Raw genomic sequence first — 25516 nt, forward strand, 5'->3', positions numbered from 1 at the left:
TGCATATTTAATTGAAAGAAGCAGCAGAGAAAAGACAGGAAATGGGAAGAGAGACAAAAAGTGAAATGCAACAAGATCCCCTGGACCGGTACCAGGGACAGGGCTGTTAATGGTCAGCCCCAAGAGTGTGTATCCTTGACCTTGTGGACAAAATATGCTGTTTTTTATTTTTATTGGAAGTACAAACAGTACAATAGTAGCTCAGTTATGACAGACTGTTACTGGAAGTCTTTAGACTTTTTTAATGCTTCTGTAAGCTTCCAGCCCTCAGTTTACAAATGCCTTAAGACAGATTTAATTTGGTTTGCAGTTTATTCATATATTGTGCTTAAATGTGCATGATGTCACTTTGGGGTAGACATTTTAATCAGAAGAGAAAGATCTTCATTGTCTGATTTTTTTGTTAATGCCTAAACAAACTAAATAAACAAACTCTCTTTGTTTTCATGACTGATAAACTAAATAAACAAACTGACCTTAAAGGACAACACAGTTTCATACTGTTTTACTGTGTACTTTTACCTTTCTAGCTTTAAACAGTGTTCTGGGAAATTTATTTTCCTCTGAGAACTGCTTGTTTATTCAGTCATGGAAAAAATAAATAGTTTGTATTACTGCCTCATTAATATTGTAAACATTAAAATACTGACTTTGAATTTCTCCTCCAAAACTACACAGTGCCCCTTCAACTTATTAAATTTTGTTTTCAGCCTTGTCTCTATTGTATGAGCTTTTTCTACTTCACCTGCAGACATCCAGGGGCCTTGTCGTGGAAAGCAAGTGTGTGGAGTTTTCACATTTGCATCTTGTTGCTGGGGGGTTATTGACATATATACACATGCACCTCATCCCTGCTGTCCATATCTGTATTATGTATACTCTGTTTTTGATTTATTTCTTATTGTTTTATTCTTATTTCTTATATACATTTTATTTACTAATTTACTATTGACCATTTCTGTAGTGGAGTCTCTAAGCATAAGAATTTTATGTGTACTTGTACAACTGGAGTGACAATAAACATCTTGAATCTTCCCCCACTCCAGAGTCATACAGGCTTGGTGAACTTGAAGGTCTAATTTTTTCCTTTCTGATTTTAAGAAGTATAAATACTTAAATACATTTCAGATAAACAAGTGTATCTTATTTGCTTCTATATTTCTGAAGCAGCTCAAGCTGTTGCCAACGAGCAAATAAGATCCTGGTCCACCCACTCCGTCCACTGGGGGCGCTAATGACGCAATTTGAAGCCGAATAGTGAAACTGTAACGAAGAAGAAGAAGGTAGCAGCAGGTGCCTGAAGTGCCTGTTTCTTATCTGCAGTTGTTGTCCTCTCGGACGAAATTACAGGTAAGACCCGCCGAATAATAAGAACATATGTTACTTTCTATTTAAAAAATGTCTCTGCGCTCTCCGGTTTTATTTAATATGAGAGTAGGGTGTCAAAAGCAGATTAAAGCGTGCTCAGATTGTGATGCTAACTTGCAACATTAGCAAAGGTTCATGAGTATTTGGCCTTGTGCTTTGACATGAACAGTAAAATGTAACCACATCGAGACATCTAGATTACTTATAGTACTCTTTAGCCGATCTACAGTTGTAAGAGGCTCCCTCTGTTTGAGACAGCAATGATATAGTGGCTTGACGTTGTGCTATCAGAGTTAGCTCCGGAGCCCCCTTAACCAAATACAGTTCAAATGCTTCGATATTTTAAGTTGACTTTCTAATAAGTCACACATACTCGTCATATTTCTTTTACTTTATGGCTGTATACAAATCTTTAGATCAAGCCCTTCTATTCGGCATACATGTGCCACCTGAAACTGTGTTTATTTCTTTAAAATGTTAACATTGAGCTGCTGTATGTTTGTGCTAGTTAAATTAGCCGTTTCCGTGAAGCGGAGGAAGCAGAGGAAGCCACTTTTCGAGAAGTTTTTCATTCAGAAAGGTTTTGTAGGTCGATTATTTAGCTTAAATGCCGAAATTGCTGGAAGATCCTTTCTAACGTTATGGGAGTTTTCTGTCTTTGCAACGACATTTTACACATTAACATAATCTGAGGATCCCCTCCTCCTTCCGGTTTGTCCATGCCGGATGTCAATAAAATGCACAGCTTTATTACACATTATCTAACGTGTTGTTGTCGAGGTGTAACAGTCAAGTATACTATTATATTTGTTCATTTCCATTGAAATTAAGAATCACTTCCTTGGAAACCATGACCAGCTTCAAAACAGAAAGTTTCACAGCAGTGTCCTGCAGAGAGCAAAGTGAAATGAAAGTGAAAGAAAGGAAAATTTAGATGAGAAAACACTGCTGTATTAACACCATGACTCTGAGACAAGACCAGCACTGAGCCAGCAAGGTCACCAGATTGTATCTTTGTAAATCCTACTAACCAAAGCTGAGGCGGCTCCTCATCCAACTCTGTCAGCTTCAACTGGCTAAAATAAACTTTGTCATAAAGAGGTGACTGCAGATATGTTATTTAAGCCACTGGTTGATTTATTTTATATATGACAAGAGGTTACTATGCTTTCGCACTTTAGCCTCAATCCTCTTTAAGTTGACAAGGTCACTGAGTCCCAGCTGATGCCTGGCTAAGCCTGAGCTGAGAGGAGATAAACCAGTGAGCCAGAAGCCAACTCCAACATGTTACTACAGCACTACACAAGCTGCTGACTAAATGGACAGACAGAGTTTATTTGTACTTGTAGTTTGGAGCCTTGGATTGTAATTTAAGGCAGGATATTGTGTAACTCTGTTCCTTTCTGCCTGTTTTCACATGCTGTCATTCCTTGTCTCTCTGCCAGGATGGCACAGTGGGGGGCCATATTCTCAATAATTGCTGCTCTTGGAGGAGCAGCGCTCTTAGCTTCTGTGCACAAGATCGACGAGGGACACACTGGAGTTTACTACAGGTGAGCGAGCAGCACGAGTTCTTGTTTTTTATCTTGTGCCAGTCAGAGACATTAGTGTTAAACTGCTCCACTGTGAAACTGAAACGAACAGACAAGATAAAATCAACCATTGACTGCTTCAGTGTGGCTCTTTAAGAAAATGATGAGCTGTCTCTGAGTAAGACTGTAGTCATGGTTTTTTTAGCTAGAATCAAAGGTTGATTCTTACATCTTTTCTGGTCGTCTGAGGATATTCGTCTGTGAAAGATCTTTATCTTTAACCCCGAAGAATGAGTTGCCTATGTGTGTGTGAAACTGAGGAGGTGATGTCTGGACTTGCCATCAGTAAAAGAGTAATAAACAACAAAAGCACCAGAATCTAACTGCTAACATTGACTTAAACACCATGACTGTTCCTTTCTGTCTCTGAAATAAAGGCTACCCCAATAGAGCTGCAACGATTCATCAATCAATCAACAGTTGTCAGCTGTTTTGATAATCGATTTATTGGTTTGAGTCATTCTCTGATTCCAGCTTCATAGATGTGAACATCTTCTGTGTTTTTACACCTCTTTGACTGAATATGTTTGGGCTGTGGACAAAACAACAAATAATCTACAGCTGGCAATTTTCTGACATTTCAAAGACCAAACAACTAATCAGTTAATTGAGAAAATAATCAACAGATTAAGCAATAATAAAAATAATCGTCAGTTGCATTCCTATAATCCCAGTTTGGGGCTTCAACTCAAATCTGTGATCGAAATTGATCCAACCACAATGAGTCAGAATAGTTTTTTCTTTATTACAAACTAAAATAAACCCAAAAGTTTTATTCTGTGCTGAAGCTGAGTCTAAGATGTAATGATCAACTCTGTGTGTGTGTGTGTGTGTGTGTGTGTGTGTGTGTGTGTGTGTGTGTGTGTGTGTGACACAGAGGAGGGGCTCTCCTGACCACCACCAGCAGCCCTGGCTTCCATCTCATGCTTCCATTCATCACGACCTACAAGTCTGTTCAGGTGAGTCAAGTGAAGTCAGTTTTATTCACATAACTTTAGTTACTAGTCACTTTGCAGATTGAGCTTGTTGAGTGGCTACTACTTGTGACATGTGACCAGTCAGATAGTGTTGTGGATCTGTGGGACATTGAGTGACTACAGACAGAGAGAGGATGCTGCATCAGAGCCAAAATAGCACGTTTTTCAAATAATTTATTTTATCGTCAATCGGACAGAAAAATCAGTGATACCGATAATCGGAAAATGATGAATATTTGCCCCCATAAACAGCCAGGCCAATAATCGGTCTATCCTTAATCATGATGCGTGTGCACTTCTCTGCTGCTCCAGGAAGGGAAATTAATCGGCTTGAAACCTGAACCTTGAATAGATTTTTTTTTTCTCTCTTAGCACACCTCTAAAGTTTGAGGACAAACCTGAGAATCCAGTACAAAAGCCTGAAGTACTTTGGGAAGGTTATAATGTGACATAGACATGTTGATTCAGCTCTTATTGGTGTTGTATTGCTTTTCATGATACTGACCAGGACTTCCTGTAACTGCATGTATCCTGAATGTACAGCTAAATCCAGGTTTTTCTCATTTAATCTATGGTATATCTGAGTTCATTCTGTGTTGATGGATCTACTCCCAGTCCTACCACTGTGTTTCTGTTGTTTTTATAATGATGTCGTCACGATGACTCTTTGTTTTTGTCTGGCAGACGACGCTGCAGACAGACGAGGTGAAGAACGTACCATGCGGCACAAGGTAGGTCTGCTGTTTGTTTAAGTAGTATCAGATGTGCTGTCCTGATTCATAACACAGAGCATTCATCTTCTACCCTACACACTCCCACACAACACACTGGATCGAGTATTATAACAACACTGCTGGAGATCCATCAGCTCAAACTGAACATACAGTCCACTTTCTCTTGTGTTTTGTCTGTCAGACAGTTCATTTCACGTGTTTTCTTTCTTTCAGTGGAGGAGTGATGATTTACTTTGACCGCATAGAAGTGGTGAACTACCTCGTTCCAACAGCAGGTAAACTCACCAGTGTTCAGCAGGCCAAGAACATCAAACAGTGTATTTATCCTAAACTCCCTGTTTATTGCTCTCTACATCTGGAGATAACTTGGCACTGACAGACACATTTGACAGTATTTTGTTGCAGCTGCTCCAGCTCAGCCAAGTATGTGTGTGTTCTATGTTCATTGTCATATGTGCCTGTGTTTCTCTCCCTGCAGTGTACGACATCGTGAGGAACTTCACAGCAGACTACGACAAAGCTTTGATATTCAACAAGGTTCACCATGAGCTCAATCAGTTCTGCAGCGTTCACTCGCTGCAGGAGGTTTACATCGGCTTGTTTGGTAAGTATGGTGGGCTGCAGACCGGGTGCTAAATAACTACTAATTTGAAACATGTCATCTCTTGATCTGCATCAACAGCAGGTAGTCAACCTACAGCTGAGGGTTCAAAACAACTTACATTTATGGCATGTCTTATTAGGTTTCCACTACCCCAATATATTATACAACACAACAGCGGTAGTGCATATGGACTGGTTTTATTCCCTTTGCTAAATTGAACCCACACTTGTGAATGTTACCACCTGTCTGTCTAACCACAGTCTATAGAACATAAACACAACCATGAGGTAATAGTGAGACACTTAGATTGTATACATGCATCATCAGTAGAAGAAGAGTAACATGTTTGTTTGGAGTCAACAAATCAAAAGTTCCTTCTCGCTTGGTTCAATTGACTTCAAGTAAATGGTGTCTACTGATGCAACACATCTGCATTTCATTTCTTACGAAAAGCTGTTATTTATTTAAAGTTCAAGTACACAATTCTTGAGAAACATTGTTGATTATTGAGTCTCATTTCCAACCTTTCCCAGCATCCAGGGGCCCAACTCAAAGCGCCAGTACTTGGCGACCTTGGAATGAGACTCAATAATCCGACTGTCTTTGTCTAGAATTGTCTACTTCATCTTAAAAATCAGTTTTTGGTACCTATCCCTTCTCATGGTGAAAGAAAGAAAAGTTACTTAAAAATCTGTGACGTCATCACATGGTTTGTGGGCTGCATAACCAGGAAGTAAACTATGTTTTGGATAAAAGCAGACCACTTCCTTAAGAAGTACATTTTTGATATTGATCCAGCACTGATAACTGATTATATTTTAAACCAGTTATTGTGTGAGATGATGTGATATGTTGTGCACTACTGTGGCACAGATAATTCGACTAAATATCAATAATACAATTTTTAAACCAAAATTAGCAAAGGCAAACCCACTAAAATAAACAATTGAATCCTTTCCAATTGCCAGGAGACGATTTTGCCTTTCTTTTCTTTTCTTCTTGTATTTGATGTCACAAACACGCCAGACAACAGGGAACAGTACAAAGCAGCATGGAGGCCAGTGACGCCCATGTTTCAGTGGTTATTTCTTATAGTTTTTACTTAAGTCTCTCTTTCAAACTTGACGCTTTTTGAACAATGTTGTACACTGCTTCAACGGACGGATGGAAACGTATTTATGCAACAACGTCTTAAACTTCATCGCACGTAATAGCATTGAGCAAGAAAACGGGCGAAAATTAGTGCGTCCACCCAGGTGTTGTTGTTGTGTTTCCATCACTGCAGAGCAGAACTGGAGCCGGCAAACACCTGTGATGAGTCATTTTACCAGAGAATTAATGAAAATTTTGGTATTTCCCGCTGAAGACAAAAGCCAGATGTTAGTGGGTTATTTGTCCAGTGTGAAAGGAGTGTAGTATTATTTTCCATTTATACTCCACATTGTATCAGATGTCTAATCCGACATGAAATGTTTCCGTCCACTAAGCTCACCCACCCTCCTCCTCCTCCTTTGTGACTTTACCTCCACAGACCAAATCGATGAAAACCTGAAGTTGACGCTACAAGAGGATTTAACAAACATGGCACCTGGACTTATCATACAGGTACAGTAAGACCAGCTGGAAGGCTGCAGTCAAGATAAACTGAGTCATGTTGCATTCTGTGCTGGCGCCATCAAGACTGCCACAGAGCCAACAAAGTGATGGGTTAGTGCACTTCAGTGATGAGTGAAGGAAGGGCCTACCTTAAATCACCCAGCTCTGTTGAATTAACTCATGGTTAAGTACTTTTGTGTATTTTTTTTTTTCATGCCTTTATTACAGTGTTGACAGTAGAGAGATTACAGGAAATGAGGGGAGGCCAGGGAGCTTTGTTGCATGTTAACAAACCTGAGAGGGCTCAGTTTGTGATCGCCACCAGCATGCCCCGGACCGTTTTGTGACATTTGATGTGTATCTTTTTGAGAGATGTTTGATGGATGTATCCATTACAGCACACTGAAATGTAACAACACAATCTAAGCTGAAAGCTACACACCAGACCATAGTTCTTGGAACTTGGCAACTGCACCTCATCTTATCTGACATGGTGTTTGAAAGCCAACTGTCTGCAAACTACTTTTGTCTTTCTGACAAAAAAGACATCTGAACTCAGATTGGATTGCAGCACAGAACCAGTGTATTGAAGTAATAAACCGTAATGTCAACCTAATAAAAAGCCGTGGACAGAAACCTTGATAAAAGTCTTTCTTCAGTGTGCAGCATGTTTCGACTTTCGCAGCCCTCATAAAACTCCCTCCTGAAGCATTTATCATAACAAGACAAGACATCTTTTTTTTTTTTTTTTTCAGAAATATGGCTTACTTAAAAGAAGCCTTAAGTGGTTTCCACCCTCTTGCCCCCCCCTCACGCCCACAGGGACACACATTTCATTTGATCGTGTTGAACACTCCACTGGGCTTTAATACTGTGGCTGTGTCTTTCCTGTAATTCTCTAGAAACAGTAAAAAAAAAAAACAATTGCAGCTCTTTCTGAGAAACCAGTAATCTCACAGTTCAGAGGGTCTTTCAATAGGACTCCTTGTCTCTGGGCTCCTCTCCAACTGCTTTACTTAGATTAGTCCCCTGGTGGTGAAAATATTTTTTTAACAGTCATGTTTCATATTATACTCCGCTGTCTTTATCTGCCTTCTTCACAGAGTCAATTGTTACTTTCTCTTTCATTGTTTGTCTGCAGGCGGTCCGTGTCACTAAACCCAATATCCCAGAGAGCATTCGACGGAACTATGAGCTCATGTAAGTTTGTTTTTTTTGACCAACAAGGAATGGTCACTGATCCCTGAAGCCTCTGTTGTTGTATTTATTTTCACTCCCAAATGGATGGACCTGATGTTGGTTCTTCTCCCCCTGCCAAGTCCTTTAAATGATGGGAGACTCTGGTTCATGTCAGTCTGGGAACATCCAGCTTTGGCTTGTTGAGTCAGCTTATGCTCAGTCACAGCAACTGTAATAGGAAGAGGAAATTGAGGACTTAGAGTAAATTGTTGAAAGGCTCATAGAAGCACCATGAGGCATCAGCAGCTGTGGAAATAGAAGTCTTAAAGTCAGACAAGGGACAGAATTTGCATTTAATTATTATTTTTAACAACTGAATACTACTAACCCTGTATGGATGTTACAGGGCTGAGTTATAGGGCCTTAGAATAATATTGCAATATTTTTTGAGGCTTGACTCACTGATCCACTTGCCAAAATAATCGCGACGATCAGTGTTGTCTACAGTCCAGCCCTCTCCGCTGCGCTCTGGGGGTGGGAATGTGATGGTGGGACAGCGCTGAGGAAATATGATTTCAGATTAGAGTTGGCTGATATCGTTTACATTTAAAAGGTGTTTATTGAATAGTTATACTTCACTACAATAATGCCTCTCACCTTTAATTTCTACAATCTGCTTCAATTCACTGCCTGGCCATTTGTGTCGCCAATTCCCCCTGCCTCCAAAATGTCTGTACGCATGGGTCAGAGTTTGCTTACAGGTGCGCAAATCCTCGTCAAGTTTGTTTTTATAGATCACAACTATTGCGTAGGAAGTGGCGTACGCCTCTTTCAGGCCCCATTGTGTGTGTACACCCCAGATGTGAGATAAAATGTATATTTGATAGAGACTTAGATAAATGTCACGTCATGATGATTTTTATAGTTTTTCCAGCGAAAGTTAAAATTGTGATGAAGAAGTGATCATTTCCACTAATGGTGAGTCATATCGCAGTCACAATATCTGTCCAGTATGATATTGTTATCGTACTTGCAGCCCTGATTGTACTGTAGTTACTCAGCAGTGTGTTGCAGAAAAGGAGCTCGCTTCCCACTAATGTCTCCCAGCACTTTATGTGAGGCATCAGCATGACTTCTCTTCAGCTGTAGGATATGCAAAGCATTCACAGGGCTGTTACGTGTTTCTTTCTTCATTTCCCTCAAGTTACTCATTTAAGTCTGTTCTCCTACAGAGGGGAAGTTTTTGTTTTCTCATTTTTAACATCCTGGGCCTTACGTTTGAAGATCATTCTTGTGGTTATGGTAACATTTACTCACCAGCTGCTGATGTCTGGGGGGGCAGTGACATCACTTACAGTTAATCAAGTCCAGCATCAGGAGCAGTCAGCTACAGAAGTTGTTACCAGTTTCCAATGTTAGAAGTTTTAGAGATTTTGCAGAACTACATCATGATTAATTAATTTTGAAATGGACAATTTTGACAATTTTGAAATGGACAATCCTGAACGACACAATGATGTGTGGTTCAGGATCTGTTTAAACTCTGTTGTTTTTACAGCCTGTGAAACAGTTTGTGTATTTGTGTTGCTTAACCGACTGGACGCGAGTAACGTAAACAGGTCTCAGCAGTTAAAACATGATCAAAGATGGTCCTTGCCATGGAAATAATCCTCCGTCTGTGAAAGACATGGAATCACGGCATTAGAGGGATTTCCAGAGAGATGAACAGGCTTTAGACCACGATTGATAAGGTTAATTTCCTAACAGGATATTTTCCAAATTGTCCAAATGCAAATCCACAATTAAATGCGTAGGCCGAGCATTTTGGTCTATGTTTCCATGATGAAACAGGATTCATACACTCAATTGGGAGCTTGGGATTTGAAGTCTTGAGGTTTTAGACCATGTCCTAGTGGTTTCTCCTCACTGACTCAGACATTTGCCAGGTCTCTGTGCGGTCTCACTGAAACCAGCCAGTGCTTGCAGGCTGTCTCTTGACATTTGAGCTCTTTCTGTGCACTTTCCGTAAATCTGAAATTGTGACGTTTCTTCTGGGAATTACTTTTTCTCTTTTTTTAAAAGAAGAAGAAAAGCTGCTAGAAGAAGTTTACATGTGTATAGCAGTAAACACAATGCCCAGCTTTTAATTATATGGTTCTGAACATCAATAAAGAAAATGCCTCCGTCCATATCATGCCTGTGATGTCACTTAAATCCTGAGGGTGTAGTGCTTGGGACAAATGCTGTGTTGATTTCATATGCAAGCTCATGCAATTTTCCTCCCAACTGTAAAATGGCACGAACACTCACAAGTCATAAACATCTTTTACATCACTACCCTCCAGCCTACATGCCATGAACACAACATTAGTGTCTTGTTGAAAATCACAATAGCAGCACTGACTTGTAATTAAAAGACTACCTCAGCCCTACTTCAATAATAACTAGAATGGCCCTCAGTAGAGTGCATACCTCCACTAAGTAGGTTTTAATTCATCAAACCTATTCACTTTAGGTACCTATCTGAATCCCCATCATCTCAGCCACACATTGATGGTAGCTCAGGTTTCTATCCCTGTGTTTTATAGTATAGCGGTTGAAAAAAGACTACCCTCTGCTAGATCCAGACTTTAATTAGGATATGTATCAGACATGCAGATACCAGCCACCTAAATATGCATGATTTTTTTCAAGATCCATGCATTATTCCCTGAGAAATTAACAAAAATGTCAGAATATGACCTATGTTGCAGTGTGTGTAAAAAATAAAATAAAATACATTTTAAAACATTTAATAAAAAATAAAGAAATTCCTGGATCTGTCCCTCCATCTGGATCCACACCAAAAGTCAAAGGGGTCTATTCTTGGATGTGACCCATCCTCCACCCAAGTTTTGTAAAAATCAGTAAAGTAGTCTTGTGTAATTCTGCTGACAAATCAACCAACAAACGATTACAGGTAAAAACATAACCTCGTTGACTGAGGTAATAAGGCTTCTTAGGATGGATGGAGAATATTCCACCCAAACAATGTTTATATGAGAATTAGGAATATGTCAATCAGGCCTTCTCCGTACACACCCACACAGTCCCAAGGAGAGGTCTTTATCAGTGAAAATGGTGAAAACACCTGTGTGGTTGTGTAGAGCCTTTAATGAAATGTGTTTATGTCTGCAGGGAGAGCGAGAAGACGAAGCTGCTGATCTCTCAACAGACACAGAAGGTTGTGGAGAAGGAGGCAGAGACAGAGAGGATCAAAGCTGTCATAGGTGAGAAAGGACAAATCAAACAATCATGGTTCAAGTTTGTCATTCAGGGACATTAAACTCACTACAGGTTGGAAATTCGGAAATGTTTCTTTGTTTTTCAGAGGCTGAGAAAGTGGCACAAGTGGCAGAGATCAAGTTTGGACAGAAAGTCATGGAGAAGGAAACTGAAAAAAGGATCTCTCAAATCGAAGGTCTGTATCCAGTAAAACTACCAATACAACAACGTAAAAATACTCCATTACGAATCCCACTTAAAGAAAAGTAAAGAAGGGCTGTCACCAAAATATTCTTATAGTATCAAAAGTTAAAGTAACTAAAACATTATTATATAGTTTCCTAATATTATTCCATTTTCGGAGCGATTCAGGATGTACAAATAGAAAATAATGTAAACGCTACATGGAAAAGGAAAAGTAAGACGCTGCTTTGTGTAAGGGGTCACAAACCAACAAGGACGAGAACCACTGGTTTGATCTTAAAGCTGCTGTAAGTGAGATATTTGTATTGAGGTAAGCTTTAAATAGCTCTGTACTCCAACTCATGCAGTTAAAGAGAAAAGAAATGTTCTGGTATCTCTGCCCGCTTTATCCAATCAGGACAGAGAACTCCATAAAGAGGCGGTCCTGTCTGCTTGGGAATACGCGGGGAGAGCAGGATCCTCCTGTTTGCTGCTGTCTGATGATCACCCGCTGCACGTTCACGTGGTGCAGAGAGGAGGGAGGGGGTTGCTCACTTCAAAACTGACAGGACTGTAGCTAAAACGACAACTATGCTTACAGCAGCTTTAATAAAGCATTTTATTGTATAAGCTTTATGTAAAATCTTTATCTGAAAAAAAAAACTGAAAAAAAACTAGGTAACTAGAGCTGTCAGATTAAATGTAGAGGAGTGAAAAGTAGAATATTCGCCTCAAAAGTATACAGTACTTTTGTAAAGTGTGTGAGTAAATGTAACTTTGTGTTCTGGAAAGGCTCAGTCTTTGACTTAGATTCAATTATACGGTATATATTTATATATACACTAAAGCTTAAAGAGACTTTTTTCCCTCAATAGGCCTTTTCACAGCAGACATGAAGGCGTGTTATAGCATGACTAATCCCTGCATGCTGTGAAGGTGTGCCAATTCCTCACTCCTGTTCTTGTACATGCTGACTCACTGATGAGGACAAGCGGTTATGAAACAGCCACCATCTGTATGTTGAGTTTCACCTGTGCTCATTCATGATGTGTGATTTCTTAGAAGAAAGAGTAAAACATGCACTGAACACCGTAAAAACATCAAGATGTGGCTTCAAAGAATATATGCTGTAAGGGGCTGTTTACATGGAACTCCAATTCCAGTATTTACGGCAGTGTCCTTCCTCTCTGAGCGCTCATGCTCATTAGAGGTTTTTTTTGTAAATGACCTGCTGCTGTGGACTCTAACAGTGGTTTTCGTCTGTCTTATAGATGGTGCTTTCCTGGCCCGGCAGAAAGCCAAGGCAGATGCAGAATTCTACACGTCACAGAGAATTGCAGAGGCAAATAAGGTAAAGAGATGACAGACACACACATCCAACATTAGCCAGGACAAATAGGCACCTTAAAGCCCATCTTCTTTTGTAATCTGAGTTCTGTTGCCTCTCTTGCAGATGAAGTTAACACCAGAGTACCTGCAGCTAATGAAGTTCAAGGCCATCGCAGCCAACAGCAAAATCTATTTTGGGAACGACATACCCCAGATGTTTGTGGACTCTGGCTCTGCAGGGAGCTCTATTAAGGCCTCTGCAGCCATGGACATTGTTGGTGAGCAGATGTTGGACCTGGATTAGCAAGGAAAGTAATGGAACACACAGGAGCATCCAGGGGTGGAGGACTATCTGCTGGAGGGCTTGAGCCTGGCCCACATAGTGGCTGACTGGCAGGTTCTCCCTCTGGCCCAGAGAAGCTCTGCTGACCAGGGCCTGTATTTCTCAAACACCTCTGAATCACTTCTAGAAATCACATTGAACGTTTGACTGTAAAATTCTCCTACCTCACAGCTGTAATAACTTGCTAAAATAGCATCTCCTGTGGGTGTAAAGTAAGCCCCCTTAAAACTGCCATTTAGCCAAAACAATAAGTTAAAGGAAGCGGCCCTGCTGCTGTTCAGCTCTTATTTTCTGTGCATCACGTGTGCTCAGTCCATTCAGCCACAGCAACAAGGATCACTGATCCATAATATTTATGTATTCATACTATTAATTTACATGCATTTTCCTCATTGAGCATTTGAAGCAGTGATAGCAAAATTAGAAAGTTCTGATCATTCAGGTGCAATGAATTAAATCACAGTGATGAGCAACTCAAATCGCAGTTGTTTTAGCCGATGTCTTTGTTCCATTTGACTGTTGAACTTGACTGTTCATTAACCCCTGTCCCCTGGTGCTTTGCCTGTCAAGTTTTCCATTCTTGCATGGCTCATTTACCGATTTGCGGTGATAACCATCAGGTCAAGTTAGTTTTCCAGTACAGAGAGCTTAAGTTTGCCTAAACTCACTGATGGCGTCACGGCCCACCCCTAACTTGTAATCTCACAAAGTAAAGTAGTTATTAAAATGCTAACTACTGGTCTTGGAAGTAATGCTAGTTTATTACTGTAACCTAGCATTAGTAGACTAAGGTTAGCACAGATCAACTTAGCAAAGATTTATTAATTCCTGACACTTTTGCTCTTGTGTTTTCAGTTTTTTAAAAATGCCATCCTTTAAACTTTGTAAATGCAGAGTTTCATTCTTTCTACAGTGTAATATACACTACTTTAGGACAATGGCTGTTAAATGGAGGGGTTTAGCCAACGGTCAATTGTTGTGAATGGAGCAATCCCAGGAAAAAATACCTTTTTAATCTTAAGTAAATCTTTTTGAAGCCAGAGTGTTATTTTCAGACATGTTCTGTATACAAGTCCAGTGCATGGAAGCTCTGCTAAATCCTGAAAGACTTAGAATGACTTGACAGAATTAAGAAAGTTAATAAAATGTCTATAATCCTCTGCTGAAAGACGGACCAAATATGTTTCACTCTGAGGATGGGAAGCCGTGATTTCTAACCCTGCTTGAAAAATACGGGCCCTGAGCAGATATGTGACTGCAGACAGAACGGAGGGGTGATGAATGTACTGTGTGGTAGCTGCTGCCTGTCAGATGTAATATCATCGCTCCATTTGTTTGCGTTTTGTATGTTTTTGTAAAATTATTACTTGACCACAGGGGATCTGTTGAATATTAAAGGTCCAGTTTGTTGGATTTAGCGGGATCTATTTGCATTAAATGGAATATGATGTTCACAAAATATGTTTTGATTAGTGTTTAATCACCGGGAAATTAAAATTGTTGTGTCCTCATTACCTTAGAATGAGCATTTTATATGTAAAGAGGGTGCCAGTCCTCTTCTGTTTCTACAGTAGCCCAGAAAGGACAAACTAAACACTGGCTCTAGAGAGACACTTTTTCATTTTGTGGGGTTTTTTTATTGGTGACCATAGGGAACGATGAGTGGAGGTATATTGATTAATCACTGCTAGATACTATTAAATCCTACACACTGGACCTGTAATTTAATTTCTGCAACTTTATGAAGCACCACATTTCGCTGTATATGTTTGTAGCACTTTCACACTGTACTTTTAGTGGAGAGACTATATTTGTGCAACTATAAGTATCTGTTTTGCATTAGGAGTGCCCGATTTGAAAAGCTTACTTGCTTTATGACACAAAAACAATTTCATTTCAATAACAAAACTACAGACGTGTGACATCAGGAGAACATTTCAGCTAATTTTAATAATTTACAGTAACCATTTCAATGCATGTCCTGTCTGACTCTGTACAGGATATGCATCATCATAAACTGCCTTTGAGCCTATGGCTACATGATCCGGCTACAGGAAGCTATCTTAGGAGCTGTAGTATATGGGTTGATCCTGAGGGACTCACTGTAGAAATATCAGCAAACTTGGTAACGTCAAATGTGTTTGTATGAGTCAGTTTTTACCGAAAAGGACCAAAAACCAAACTCTGTGTAATGCGTGACTTCCTGTGTTCTGTCTTGGATGACTACAGCGGGTCTTTGTCTAATTTGTGTCACGTCAGTTGGCAACTGTTTGAGGAATTTTCTCAACAAAGGAATGTATTTGGTTACACAGTACAGAATTATATATAAAAAAAAAAAAAAAAGTATGACGTAATGACCAAATGAAGTGTTTTCCAAAGAACAATCATTTTGTTATTCATTGGAGGAGTAAAGTATGCAGGCATGTTTAGGCATTGATTGGGGCTATTTTTTTAAACATATTTGTTGAGCAGACGTGGTGCCACAGTGAGAATTGCTTCAGTAGTCCTGAACTGTGTAACTCAATACAACTTTTATGACTGCTTGTACAGACAGTGACTCTGTTGTTGTCTAAAATCGGTCCAGTTAGCCCTCAGAATGACTTCCAGATGTCATTTTAAAGAATTTCTCTGAGTGATTGAGACTTAATGACTTGAAAGGCAAATGTTCATGCACTGATTTCAATTGTGAATGTGCAATCAAGATGTTGTGTGACAATAAAGTGCTGTTGGTTATTCTTTGAGAAATCACTGGCATTAAGATGTTTTACTTATGTTGCAAGTCCAATGTAATGGATTAAATGTTTGTCCCCGTAGCATTTAAAACAACAGTTATAAATGCATATCGGATAAAATAAGAAGTCATTTTGAGTAATTAAACCATAATGAAAGCATCCTTACAGTTTGCATTTCTCATCACAATTCAATTTAACAAACCTCATTTTGAAAACAGAAGTGAAGAGAAGGGATCTAGGAGGACGTAGAGGAGCTTCAGGTGTCATCAAACTGGACCTCAGCAACACAACCTCTGGTCACCTTCCTGTCCTCCATGACCCCAGGTACTCAAGGAATCCATGAATGAGATACTGGGGAGCAGAGTGAGAGTTACTGTAAGAATGAATCACTCTTTATGTAATAGATCATAGATTTCGGAATTGAAACACTGGCCTGTTGCTTCATGAGTCATTCATGATTCACAGAGAACCAGCCACGGAAAAATTCTCAAAACTGAGAGCTCCTAAAAGATAAGTGACTTACCTACTTCCTAGTAAAGTGATGCATCTTACTGAGAAGGCAATATTAAAGGTGCACTACGTAGTTTTGGGGAACGAATTGTGATCAGAAGAGAAAGATCTTTATTGACTGATTATTTTTATGCCTAAACAAACTAAGTAAACAAACTCTCTTCGTTTTGACCTTATAGGACAACACAGTTTCATACTGTTTTACTTTGTTTATACTTGGCGGACCCTGCCACCTTTCTAGCTTCAAACAGTGTTCTGGGGACCTTATTTTCCTCTGAGAAGAGCTTGTTTAGTTTATTCAGTTATGAAAGAAAGAAAAAAATTTTCTGACTTTGTATTATTACCTTATTAATTGCTTCTGCAAAACTACACAGTAATCGTGATTGTACTTTATCATCCTCCACCTTTATGTTAAGTTTTAGCCTGGAAGCTTTATCCTTCTTAAGCTGTTTGTTACTTTAGCCTCTATTTTACTTTTAATAACTGTCAAATTGTTGTTTCCCACTTTTATTTTCCTGGAAATTAAGAACAAGTACAGTAAAACGTTGCCCTTTTGACCCTTTCAGTCCCCACAGACTGATGTCTGGCCCCAGGTTTACAGTGTCTCAATTATTTGAGGCAATTCAAATGAATCAATCTTAACTGGCATCTTACTTTGGTGGCACAAATTCCATCTTAAATGAGCAAGAGTAGCAATGAGTAGACAACGGACTCAAAGGGAAGGTGTGGCTCTGGAGGACACGTTTCCTGGTTCAGTACCCCACGTACATTTTAAAAACTTTGATAATTTATCTCATTATATAGCCTAATTGATTTTAGTTTTACAGCAATTCAGTAATAATTGACAACCATTTCCAATGGTTCATTTGATTCCATTAATGTGCTTCATCATTTGTCTATTGAAGAAAGAGAAAATACCCAAACCTTAAAGGGTTTCAGTTTTTATTTCTGAATGATTCATCAGAAGTCCAGCTGCCTATGATACAGCACTTTATTATCATGAACTAGATGACCAGGTAGCTTCATCAGTATTCACCAAATCATTTCCATATTCTGTGAGTTTTGGAGCTGATCCTGTTCTATCACCACGTCTCTTTTTCCTGGAAACCCCCTCCACTGTCCAAATCCAAGGTAGCCCCGGTATATCCATGTGTCCGACCACAATCATGCTTCAAAGAACTGGTCATCTAATCCATCAGTTCTGTGTAAGAAACCCCCTGTTTTTCCAGCTTTTGCCACCTCATTGTAGGTGGCTAACGCTGCTCTCTGGAGGATTACATCACCTATTAACTATCACAACGCCTCCATGTAAGAGGAGTGGGAGAGACAGACATACACTTTTAATCAACTTTATATACTTTCACAAGCGCGGGGCCCCTCCTCCACATGGGGAGAAGACTTATCCTGCAGTGTGATTCGCCTCTTGGAAAGGGAAAGAAGAGGGGCAGCAGCGAAGGAAAAACACCGAAAGTGCCTTTTTCGAGAACATTTATGGCAATCTTCATCCAGGAGACATTCATTCGGAGTCCATTCATAGTGGGCACATGCAACTTATATGAGGATTTCAGCTTTACAGGGAAAAACTGCTGCGCTGGTTTTGTGACAGCTGATGATGTATTCGCTCGTGGTGAAGAGGTGCGAGCCGTGATGAGTGTCCCCTCCACAGAGCATGAAGGGGCATACGCGCTTGTCCTGCAGGCGCCGTGGGAGTTCGTGAGAGTGGGGCAAGAGGAGGTCCTGCTGTCCCCCTACCTGCCCGCGTGCTACGCTTTCCTGACGCACGTCCTCCTCTGCGCACCGTTCCTCGCGCTGGACGTGCTGGCCGGCGTCTGTCAGCGGGTCCAGCTGTGGAGGATCGCCGCGGGCTCGGGTCCGCCGCCGTCTGTGCAGCAGTGGTCGGACTGTTTCTGGAGGGTGCTGTATAGATACCTGAGCACGGTGCTCCCCGCCACCGCGCTGTTCCAGGCGCTGAGGAGCCCCACGTTACCGGAGCTGGCTCCGTCCTGCTGGCGGCTCTTCGTGGAGGTGGTCGCTTGTTTTCTGCTCTTTGACATGTTCTTCTTCTTGTGGCACTTCTCCATGCACAGGTGAGCGGTGTGCACCTATGTGAGGATGGATGTGAACTAATCCATCCACCTCTGATGTGACTGAACTTGGTTTTCTTGTTTATTATTATTATTATTATGATTTTGATCTTATAAATAGCAATTCCGAGTGCAATGATCCTGTGCAAATTGTCCACCTTGGTCATATTCGTATGTATATAGTCTTTATTTTTATTTACAGTAGTATTTTATTCTATATTTCTATTCTTCTGTTGTGCATTCTATCTTTGCTTTGCTTTGATAATGTTTTAGTTTTCTTATCTTTCACTCAATCTGTAAGCTGCCTAACACCTGGATTTCTCCAGTATCTTATCTATATATCATCTGGTTCCCCTGCAGATTTACATTCCAGTGAACTTAAACCGTCAAGATCTAGCCTCTATTTTGGGTCACTGCTCGAAAATTACATGCCTGTAATTAACAGAGTGTATCTCTGCCACTACAAGGTCTATATGAACTGTCAAGGTGTCATAATGAAGGGAACACTTGAAATATTTATATGTCACTGGGTCTGAGTAAATGAAGTTGGCAAAGCATAAATAAATAAATTCGCTCAGGCTAAACAGGTTAAAATAATGAATTTCCCTTATTATCAGTGTAGGTCATATTAATCAGTGGTGGAAAATAGTAAAGTAAATTTACTCAAATACTGTGCTCACATATACTGAATTGTTCTTCGCTGGAGTGTTTTAATTTTCTGTAGCCTACACCTAAGAGGGAAATATCATAGGATACTTGTATTTAATCTGCCTCACATAACAGATTTCATCTGTAATTAGCCTATAAGGTACATTACATTTTCATTAATTCATTAAACCAACAGTGTTGTAAAATGTATCCAAAAGTAGGCTAATGCTTGAGTAAAAGTAAAGATATGAGGTTAAAATGTGACTTTGGTAAAAGTGAAAGTCCCCCAAATGACTCATACTTGAGTAAAAGTTTTAAAGTATCTGATATTGAATATAAGTTTCAAAAGTAAGAGTAAAAGTAAATGATACTTTTTTCTGATTATCAGAATCAGTGTTTTTTAACCTGATTACTGATAAACTAAAATAATTTTGAAATGTGCTACTTTGGCTCTGATACATCATGTTATCTGCAAAGTAACTAATAACTAAAGTAACTGATAATGTGGTGGAGGAAAAAGTACAGTATATGTCTCCAAAATGTAGTGGAGTGGAAGGATAGAGTAGAAAATTGAAATTGTACTGAAGCACAGTACTTGAGTAAATGTACTGAGTTACAGTCCATCATCATTGTTTAAATTAATCTCCATATATCAAACTCATGAAGAGCAGAGGGGTGGATGTGATGAGCTGTGTGGTCCTGAAACAAATCTGTTCCATCTGGCTTGGTACAGTTTTGATTAATGACCTTAAATGGGATAAGACTGGCAAACAATCTTTTTTTAGAATCCACTTTCATCGTCCTTCATCTTTATAGATCACTTGTTACAGCTTCAGATGCTGCACTTTAGGTCACAGTAAACAAATAGGGGGCAGCATATCAACAGATAAACTGTCAGCTGCTTCTAACTGCAGCTAGTGGTCCGGACTGGGAGCTTGGATCACTGGGAGAGTGTTGGTGTTGAAACCACTAGCACAGGAGCTTTTGACGGCCGGGAGGAGAGGGTTTTGAGACGGGTCCTAGCAGGGAATGCTGGCAAAGAGCGGCGTTATGTAACATAACGTCAAAACTGTCATTTCTTAAACTTCAGTTGATAATTTTATTTTATCTTTCTTACATATTGCACATTTAAAGGTCCTATTTGTAAGAAAAACAGATCGTTGAGTCTCATTTCCAACTTGTCAAAAACCGACACTTTGGGATGGTTGCCGACACGTCTTACAATCACAAAGCGACAGTTTTTTTTGAGTTGGGAGTGAGACTCAAACTTGTCAAATACTGCTGACTTTGGGATTATAGGTTGGGTTGCATCCCAATGTGTCAGTATTTGATGAGTTGGGATTGAAACAAAGTGGACCTTTAAATGCAATGTTTTCAAAGGTGCACTCAAGTGATTCAGTATTGAAGCTCCTGGATGTTTGGGCACTTGTTAGAGACAGACATAAAAAAAGTAATGCAGCAAAGCTCAAGATATCCTGATTTTTAGTCCCTTGCAAGTCAATCTCTAAAATAGTGAATCCTACATTTCCCATAATGCAGCTGAATTGTAGTCTTTCTTTAACCGTTTGTGCCTGGTAAATGTTTGTGTCTTTCAAATCCCACGCCACTACTACAAATGCAGTGACATTATACCATTCTGGGAATACTGTTGTGATCCTCTGATACAGTAATAACAGCATAACTAGAGACAGCTTTTCATCTGTTTCTCATCAGGGTTCCTTGGCTCTACCGTAACATCCACCAGCTGCACCACCAGCACCGCATCCCCTTCGCTCTATCAGCTCAGGATGCCAGTTCGGCCGAGCTCCTGTCTCTGCTGTTGCTGGCTCTGAGCAGCGCCTGGTTGGTGGGCTGCCACCCTCTGAGCGAAGCCATCTTTCACCTCATTAACAGCTGGCTGGCAGTGGAGGACCACTGTGGCTACGACCTGCCCTGGGCGCTGCACAGACTGCTGCCCTGTCTGGGAGGAGCTCCCTTCCACCAAACCCACCATATTTTCCACAGTGGGAACTACGCCCCCTACTTCACCCACTGGGACCACCTCTTTGGCACATACCGTGCATCAGGGCAGAATTCACGTCCAAATTGACAGAACTGCTGCGTGCTGCAAACTGGGGTTTAGTCCTGTTCCAGCAAAGCTACCAGGATTAATGAAGGATATTTTCTGCAGATGTTGGTTGTTCCTGATCAGCTTTTCATACGCACACTTCATGATGGACATGTGATCCCACAGTTTACGGGAAACCAACTATTTCAGTCACATATCTTACTGTATAAAGATATTTTGAGAGCTGTGACCGCTTTGTGCCAGTCATTCTAAAAATAATGAAATCTGTATAATGTCCTTAACAAGATGACGGACCACATATTTCCTTGTCAATGATCTCAGAGTGCACTAAGTTCATGTACTAACATGTTCACCTTACCATGTGAAAGCGATCACTGCCATTTGAACTCACGCACTGTGTCTGCAGCTGTTCTACAGTCAGCGAATGCGGCACGAGATGAAGAGTGCGCAGGGATGATACAATAAATCAGGACAATGAAACAATGAACAAATAGCTGAGCTAATGTGTAACTGATGTGCCCTTGTGACATGTGTGTGTCTCTGGATGGACTTTCATATTGTAGGCAGGTGATATGTGACAGTTTTTGATCTCTACTGATCGTATGTGTAGTCAAGGGGAAGACTTTAAATCTGGGTGAATGTCTGCAGTCAGCAGATGTTCACTCATTTACCAACTGCTTTACTGGCCGATGTTGGCCTTTCACAGATATATCGGTGTATATTTTGTCTGATTTGTACCAATATGAAAACCTTTATTTTTGCAGATCATAATGCAGAAAAACATACTTTGGGTAATTCATAATTATAAACTTCCCTGCGAACATTTCTGTTCCGATGAAGTGATGTCATCAAGTGTTGTTTAACTGTGGCCTATCCTGCCTCCATTAGGTACATACCTTTGTCACCGGTTTTTGTAAGCCACATTTCAGGGATCACTGCAAAAACTGTACTTTTATTTGTATATTCTGTGAATAAAAGAATATTGGCCGATATATCGATATCAGAATTTCTTTACTATATCCAGTATCGGTCGGGCTCTAGCTTAAAGCTCTACATTTTCAGGAAATACACTCAGTTGCTTTCTTTCTGATACTTAGATGAGAAGATTGATAACACTCTGAAGTGTGTGCTGTAAATGGAAAGTCAATAAAGTCGCAGTTTGTCGTAATTAAGGTAAAACATCATCTAGTTTTGTGTTAAACCGCTCAGTGAACTACCTCGTCTTGCTCAGCATAGTCTTATATTTAATTAGTTCTATGACAAGCTGCGACTTCCTCAAGTTGAAAAATTATCTTTTAAATTGACAAACATCATATGTGTCAATCATGACACAATTCAAGCGGTATCAAAACATTATTTGTCTCTCTTCATTCACTCACATACAAAGATTTTCCGAAATAAGGTCCCATGAGGAAAGCCAGAAGAGGCGTGGCTTCAGCTCTCTGTAACATGTTAACTGGTGACAGATGTTCCTTCTGTGTCTAATATTTATGCTAAGCTAAGCTAAACTGCCTGCTGGCTGCAGCATCCAGGCACAAGAGTGGTATCGATCTTCTAATCTGACTCTTGGCAGGAAAGTAACTCTTTTGTTTTTGCAAAACCTCAATAGTTTGGTGGAACTCTCTACAGTGTAAGAGTAATGTAAATATTTAATGTGAGCTTTCCTCTTTCCGCCAAAACTGTTGCGTAATTTGAGCCAAAGATGACACTTAACAAGCATGTGAAAACATGAGACAGCAGGACACAGACTTGTGGTGTTGTTGTTCACCCCAGGTTCAGGTTGCTTGTGCGCTCCTGTAGTTAGTGATTTGTATGCCCTTTGATTTGAACTCTAAACTGGTTCCACAGGGATTTGGCTAAGCCATTAAAGCCACATGTTTTAACAAATGTGAAGTTTTTCAGTCACTATTTGCGTGTTACCTTTGGTTACCATTGTTTTTTATAACAACAGAGGCGTTCTCATCCACACCCTTAAAGTACAGTTATAACAGTTATTTTCTACTTTTTACATGGAAAAGGGTGAGTTAATCACTTGAGCTTGTTCAAGCTTCAACGATTCATCACAGTGCGACATGGGGTCCAACAGTTTATGACTCAAGTGTAAATCTTGTAGAGAGGGAACTTTACTTCTGACAGTTTTTTTTAGCATGATTTCATGTTACAAAACAACACACATAATTTAGATTTTTATCACACACAGCAGCCTACCTGATAAAAATGTCATTACTTGAAGAATGACAGATGCACGGTTTGTTTTGCAAGGAACTAATTTAGCTGAGAAATCAGTCCGAGGGTAATATTTCTTTGCCTGCAAGAGCATGTGAACTACACCGAACATCTGTTTGTCATTACTCTTTCATTGGGCTTTTCGAAATTTCGCAACGTCAGAGTCGAATACAAATTCTCAAAAGGTGTTTACACATTTGGAGGCACTTTTGCATGTGGTCATGACGACGGCTGAGCAAAGTGTACTTTTCCTGGGAAATGCAGGGCTCTGAGGAGAGACTGTGAGATGAGCACTGGGTGGTGATGTTGCCAAGAGATGGAATGATAAACATGTGACCCAAAACGGAAACAATCAGGCTCTATTACAGACCCCACGTCAGAGTTGGGGCGAGTCATGCATTTCAGGATGACACACACCAAAACACACGTTCACAGTCGTCCGCAGCCGACGTCATGATGTCAAGAACAAGAGCATTACAGGATTTTGAGGCACTTTTGCACTGTCTGTACATTGGGAGCTGTTTATTTTGTTTATTTGTTGGTAGGTGTGCTCCTGAGTTAATCACGTAAGCTAAATCCTCCACAAACTTCTGCATAACAACAGACAACTAACTTTCGATAGATGAAGCCACGTCAAAACAAGAGAGAGACAAAACACAGAGCGCTCTCCACCAGTCCTTATCGTCCGAGCAAACACTAAAAACTTCCTATTTCACCATGTTTCCTGAAAGTTTGCCATTCAGTGACAAAGGCCAGATTCATATTTCTTCCAGCAATCTGTAAATATTCAATTAGTGAGTCTTACATAGCTGAGGCCGCCTGTTGTCACAGTAACCGGGGTTCTTGCCCTCTGGTCTGTAGCCATTTTTAGACGACCTCTGCTCCCATCTTACATGAGACAGCCCGACTTGTTTGCTTTTTGAAACCTCTCAGTGCACTTGTCATTAGTGGGCTGTTGCCAAAGAATTTTTGAGGAAGCTATAAAAGAGCCAACATGATTGTAGTACGCTTCTAGAGATGCAACCTCAGCTACAATACACTGTTTGAATGAATTTTAATGTATGGAAATTAATTAACCATTTTCAAAGAACAGGACATTAGGAAGTATGCAGAAGCATTACATAATCATTAACATTATTATTATTATTATTATTTAAACCGCATTCTTGTAAACTGTTGCTAAATTAGTCTATATAATAACTGCATTAACATTGGTCATGGTTTGCAAAGGAAATGCTCATTTGCTCTATTAAGTATGAAGCTACAGCAAGCAGACAGCTAGCTTAGCATAGCATAAAGGCTACAAACATTGGACATTGCTAGCAAGTTAATGCAGCCTAATGACCAGCATCTCTAAAGGAAGTCCAGGATGTGACCTCTCATAAAACTACAAAGGGTTGTTTTTTTAACTTAATTTTCTATTGAATGAATTACACAAGATTAGCATGTTAATTAGTGAACTTTTTAAAGGAACAGGTAGGCAGATTTCGTTTTACTTTTGGGCTAAGCGAGCTGTTTCCTTCTGCTTCCGGTCTTTATGCAAGTTCAGCTAACTATCTCCAGCTCATTTATTCAGTCATCTCTGATATAAACACCATATTTTCTCCTAGATCTGTACTTAAGCACTTTACAGTTCAGTCTTTGCATTGCTATCCATATCTTGCACAGAGTGCATAAGCATCTTAACTGTCACAGAACATAAGTGTGACACACATTCCTAACAACAAAGAAATAGTAGAAAGTTTTGAATGAATGAGTCTGATCTGTATCCTCTATTTATCCTCAGTGTCTGTTGATACTTTAGCACAAAATGTTGCAATCTGGTGTAACATTCATAGAAGATGAGGTGAGAAGAAAAAATATACTTGAGTGCAGATCTTTGTTTTTGTTCACATTTTCTCTCCATGAACAGGTTGTCCATTAGAGCTGTTTGCATCTGCTCGCTGTCAGTGTGAACAGCAGGCCATCCATTTTGTTCATTAGCGGGCCTTCCACTCAGTTTCCCAGGGTTCTTTGTTTGCGTGTCATGTATGAACTATGACCTGTGAGCTGATACTGCGCCACTGAATGATCTGAATG

General features: G+C 40.0%; 2 protein-coding genes across 2 annotated transcripts; both read left to right on the forward strand.

Moving 5' to 3' along the window:
* Positions 1-1266: 1266 nt before the first annotated feature.
* erlin2 (ER lipid raft associated 2) lies at positions 1267-15914 on the forward strand. Its single transcript, XM_073466152.1, has 12 exons — positions 1267-1350; positions 2814-2921; positions 3838-3919; positions 4622-4668; positions 4885-4946; positions 5150-5275; positions 6807-6880; positions 8013-8071; positions 11228-11319; positions 11421-11510; positions 12769-12848; positions 12951-15914. Exons 2-12 carry the CDS (start codon positions 2815-2817, stop codon positions 13128-13130), a joined length of 999 nt encoding a protein of 332 aa, XP_073322253.1. The 5' UTR covers positions 1267-1350; position 2814; the 3' UTR covers positions 13131-15914.
* A 2004-nt stretch (positions 15915-17918) lies between these two features.
* On the forward strand, positions 17919-21290 carry ch25hl3 (cholesterol 25-hydroxylase like 3). The gene is made up of 2 exons (XM_073467019.1): positions 17919-18498; positions 20857-21290. Exons 1-2 carry the CDS (start codon positions 18059-18061, stop codon positions 21230-21232), a joined length of 816 nt encoding a protein of 271 aa, XP_073323120.1. The 5' UTR covers positions 17919-18058; the 3' UTR covers positions 21233-21290.
* Positions 21291-25516: the final 4226 nt, after the last annotated feature.

Source organism: Pagrus major, chromosome 5 (genome assembly GCF_040436345.1).
Source record: "Pagrus major chromosome 5, Pma_NU_1.0".
Taxonomy (NCBI): domain Eukaryota; kingdom Metazoa; phylum Chordata; class Actinopteri; order Spariformes; family Sparidae; genus Pagrus; species Pagrus major.

Excerpts from the sequence above, each read along its gene's own strand:
- erlin2 (XM_073466152.1), top strand. The coding sequence starts at position 2,815 with ATGGCACAGTGGGGGGCCATATTCTCAATAATTGCTGCTCTTGGAGGA. Across the intron at positions 3,920-4,621 it reads CGACCTACAAGTCTGTTCAG|ACGACGCTGCAGACAGACGA; the intron begins GTGAGTCAAGTG and ends TTTGTCTGGCAG. Across the intron at positions 11,320-11,420 it reads GAGGATCAAAGCTGTCATAG|AGGCTGAGAAAGTGGCACAA; the intron begins GTGAGAAAGGAC and ends TTTGTTTTTCAG.
- ch25hl3 (XM_073467019.1), top strand. The coding sequence starts at position 18,059 with ATGAGTGTCCCCTCCACAGAGCATGAAGGGGCATACGCGCTTGTCCTG. Across the intron at positions 18,499-20,856 it reads TGGCACTTCTCCATGCACAG|GGTTCCTTGGCTCTACCGTA; the intron begins GTGAGCGGTGTG and ends GTTTCTCATCAG.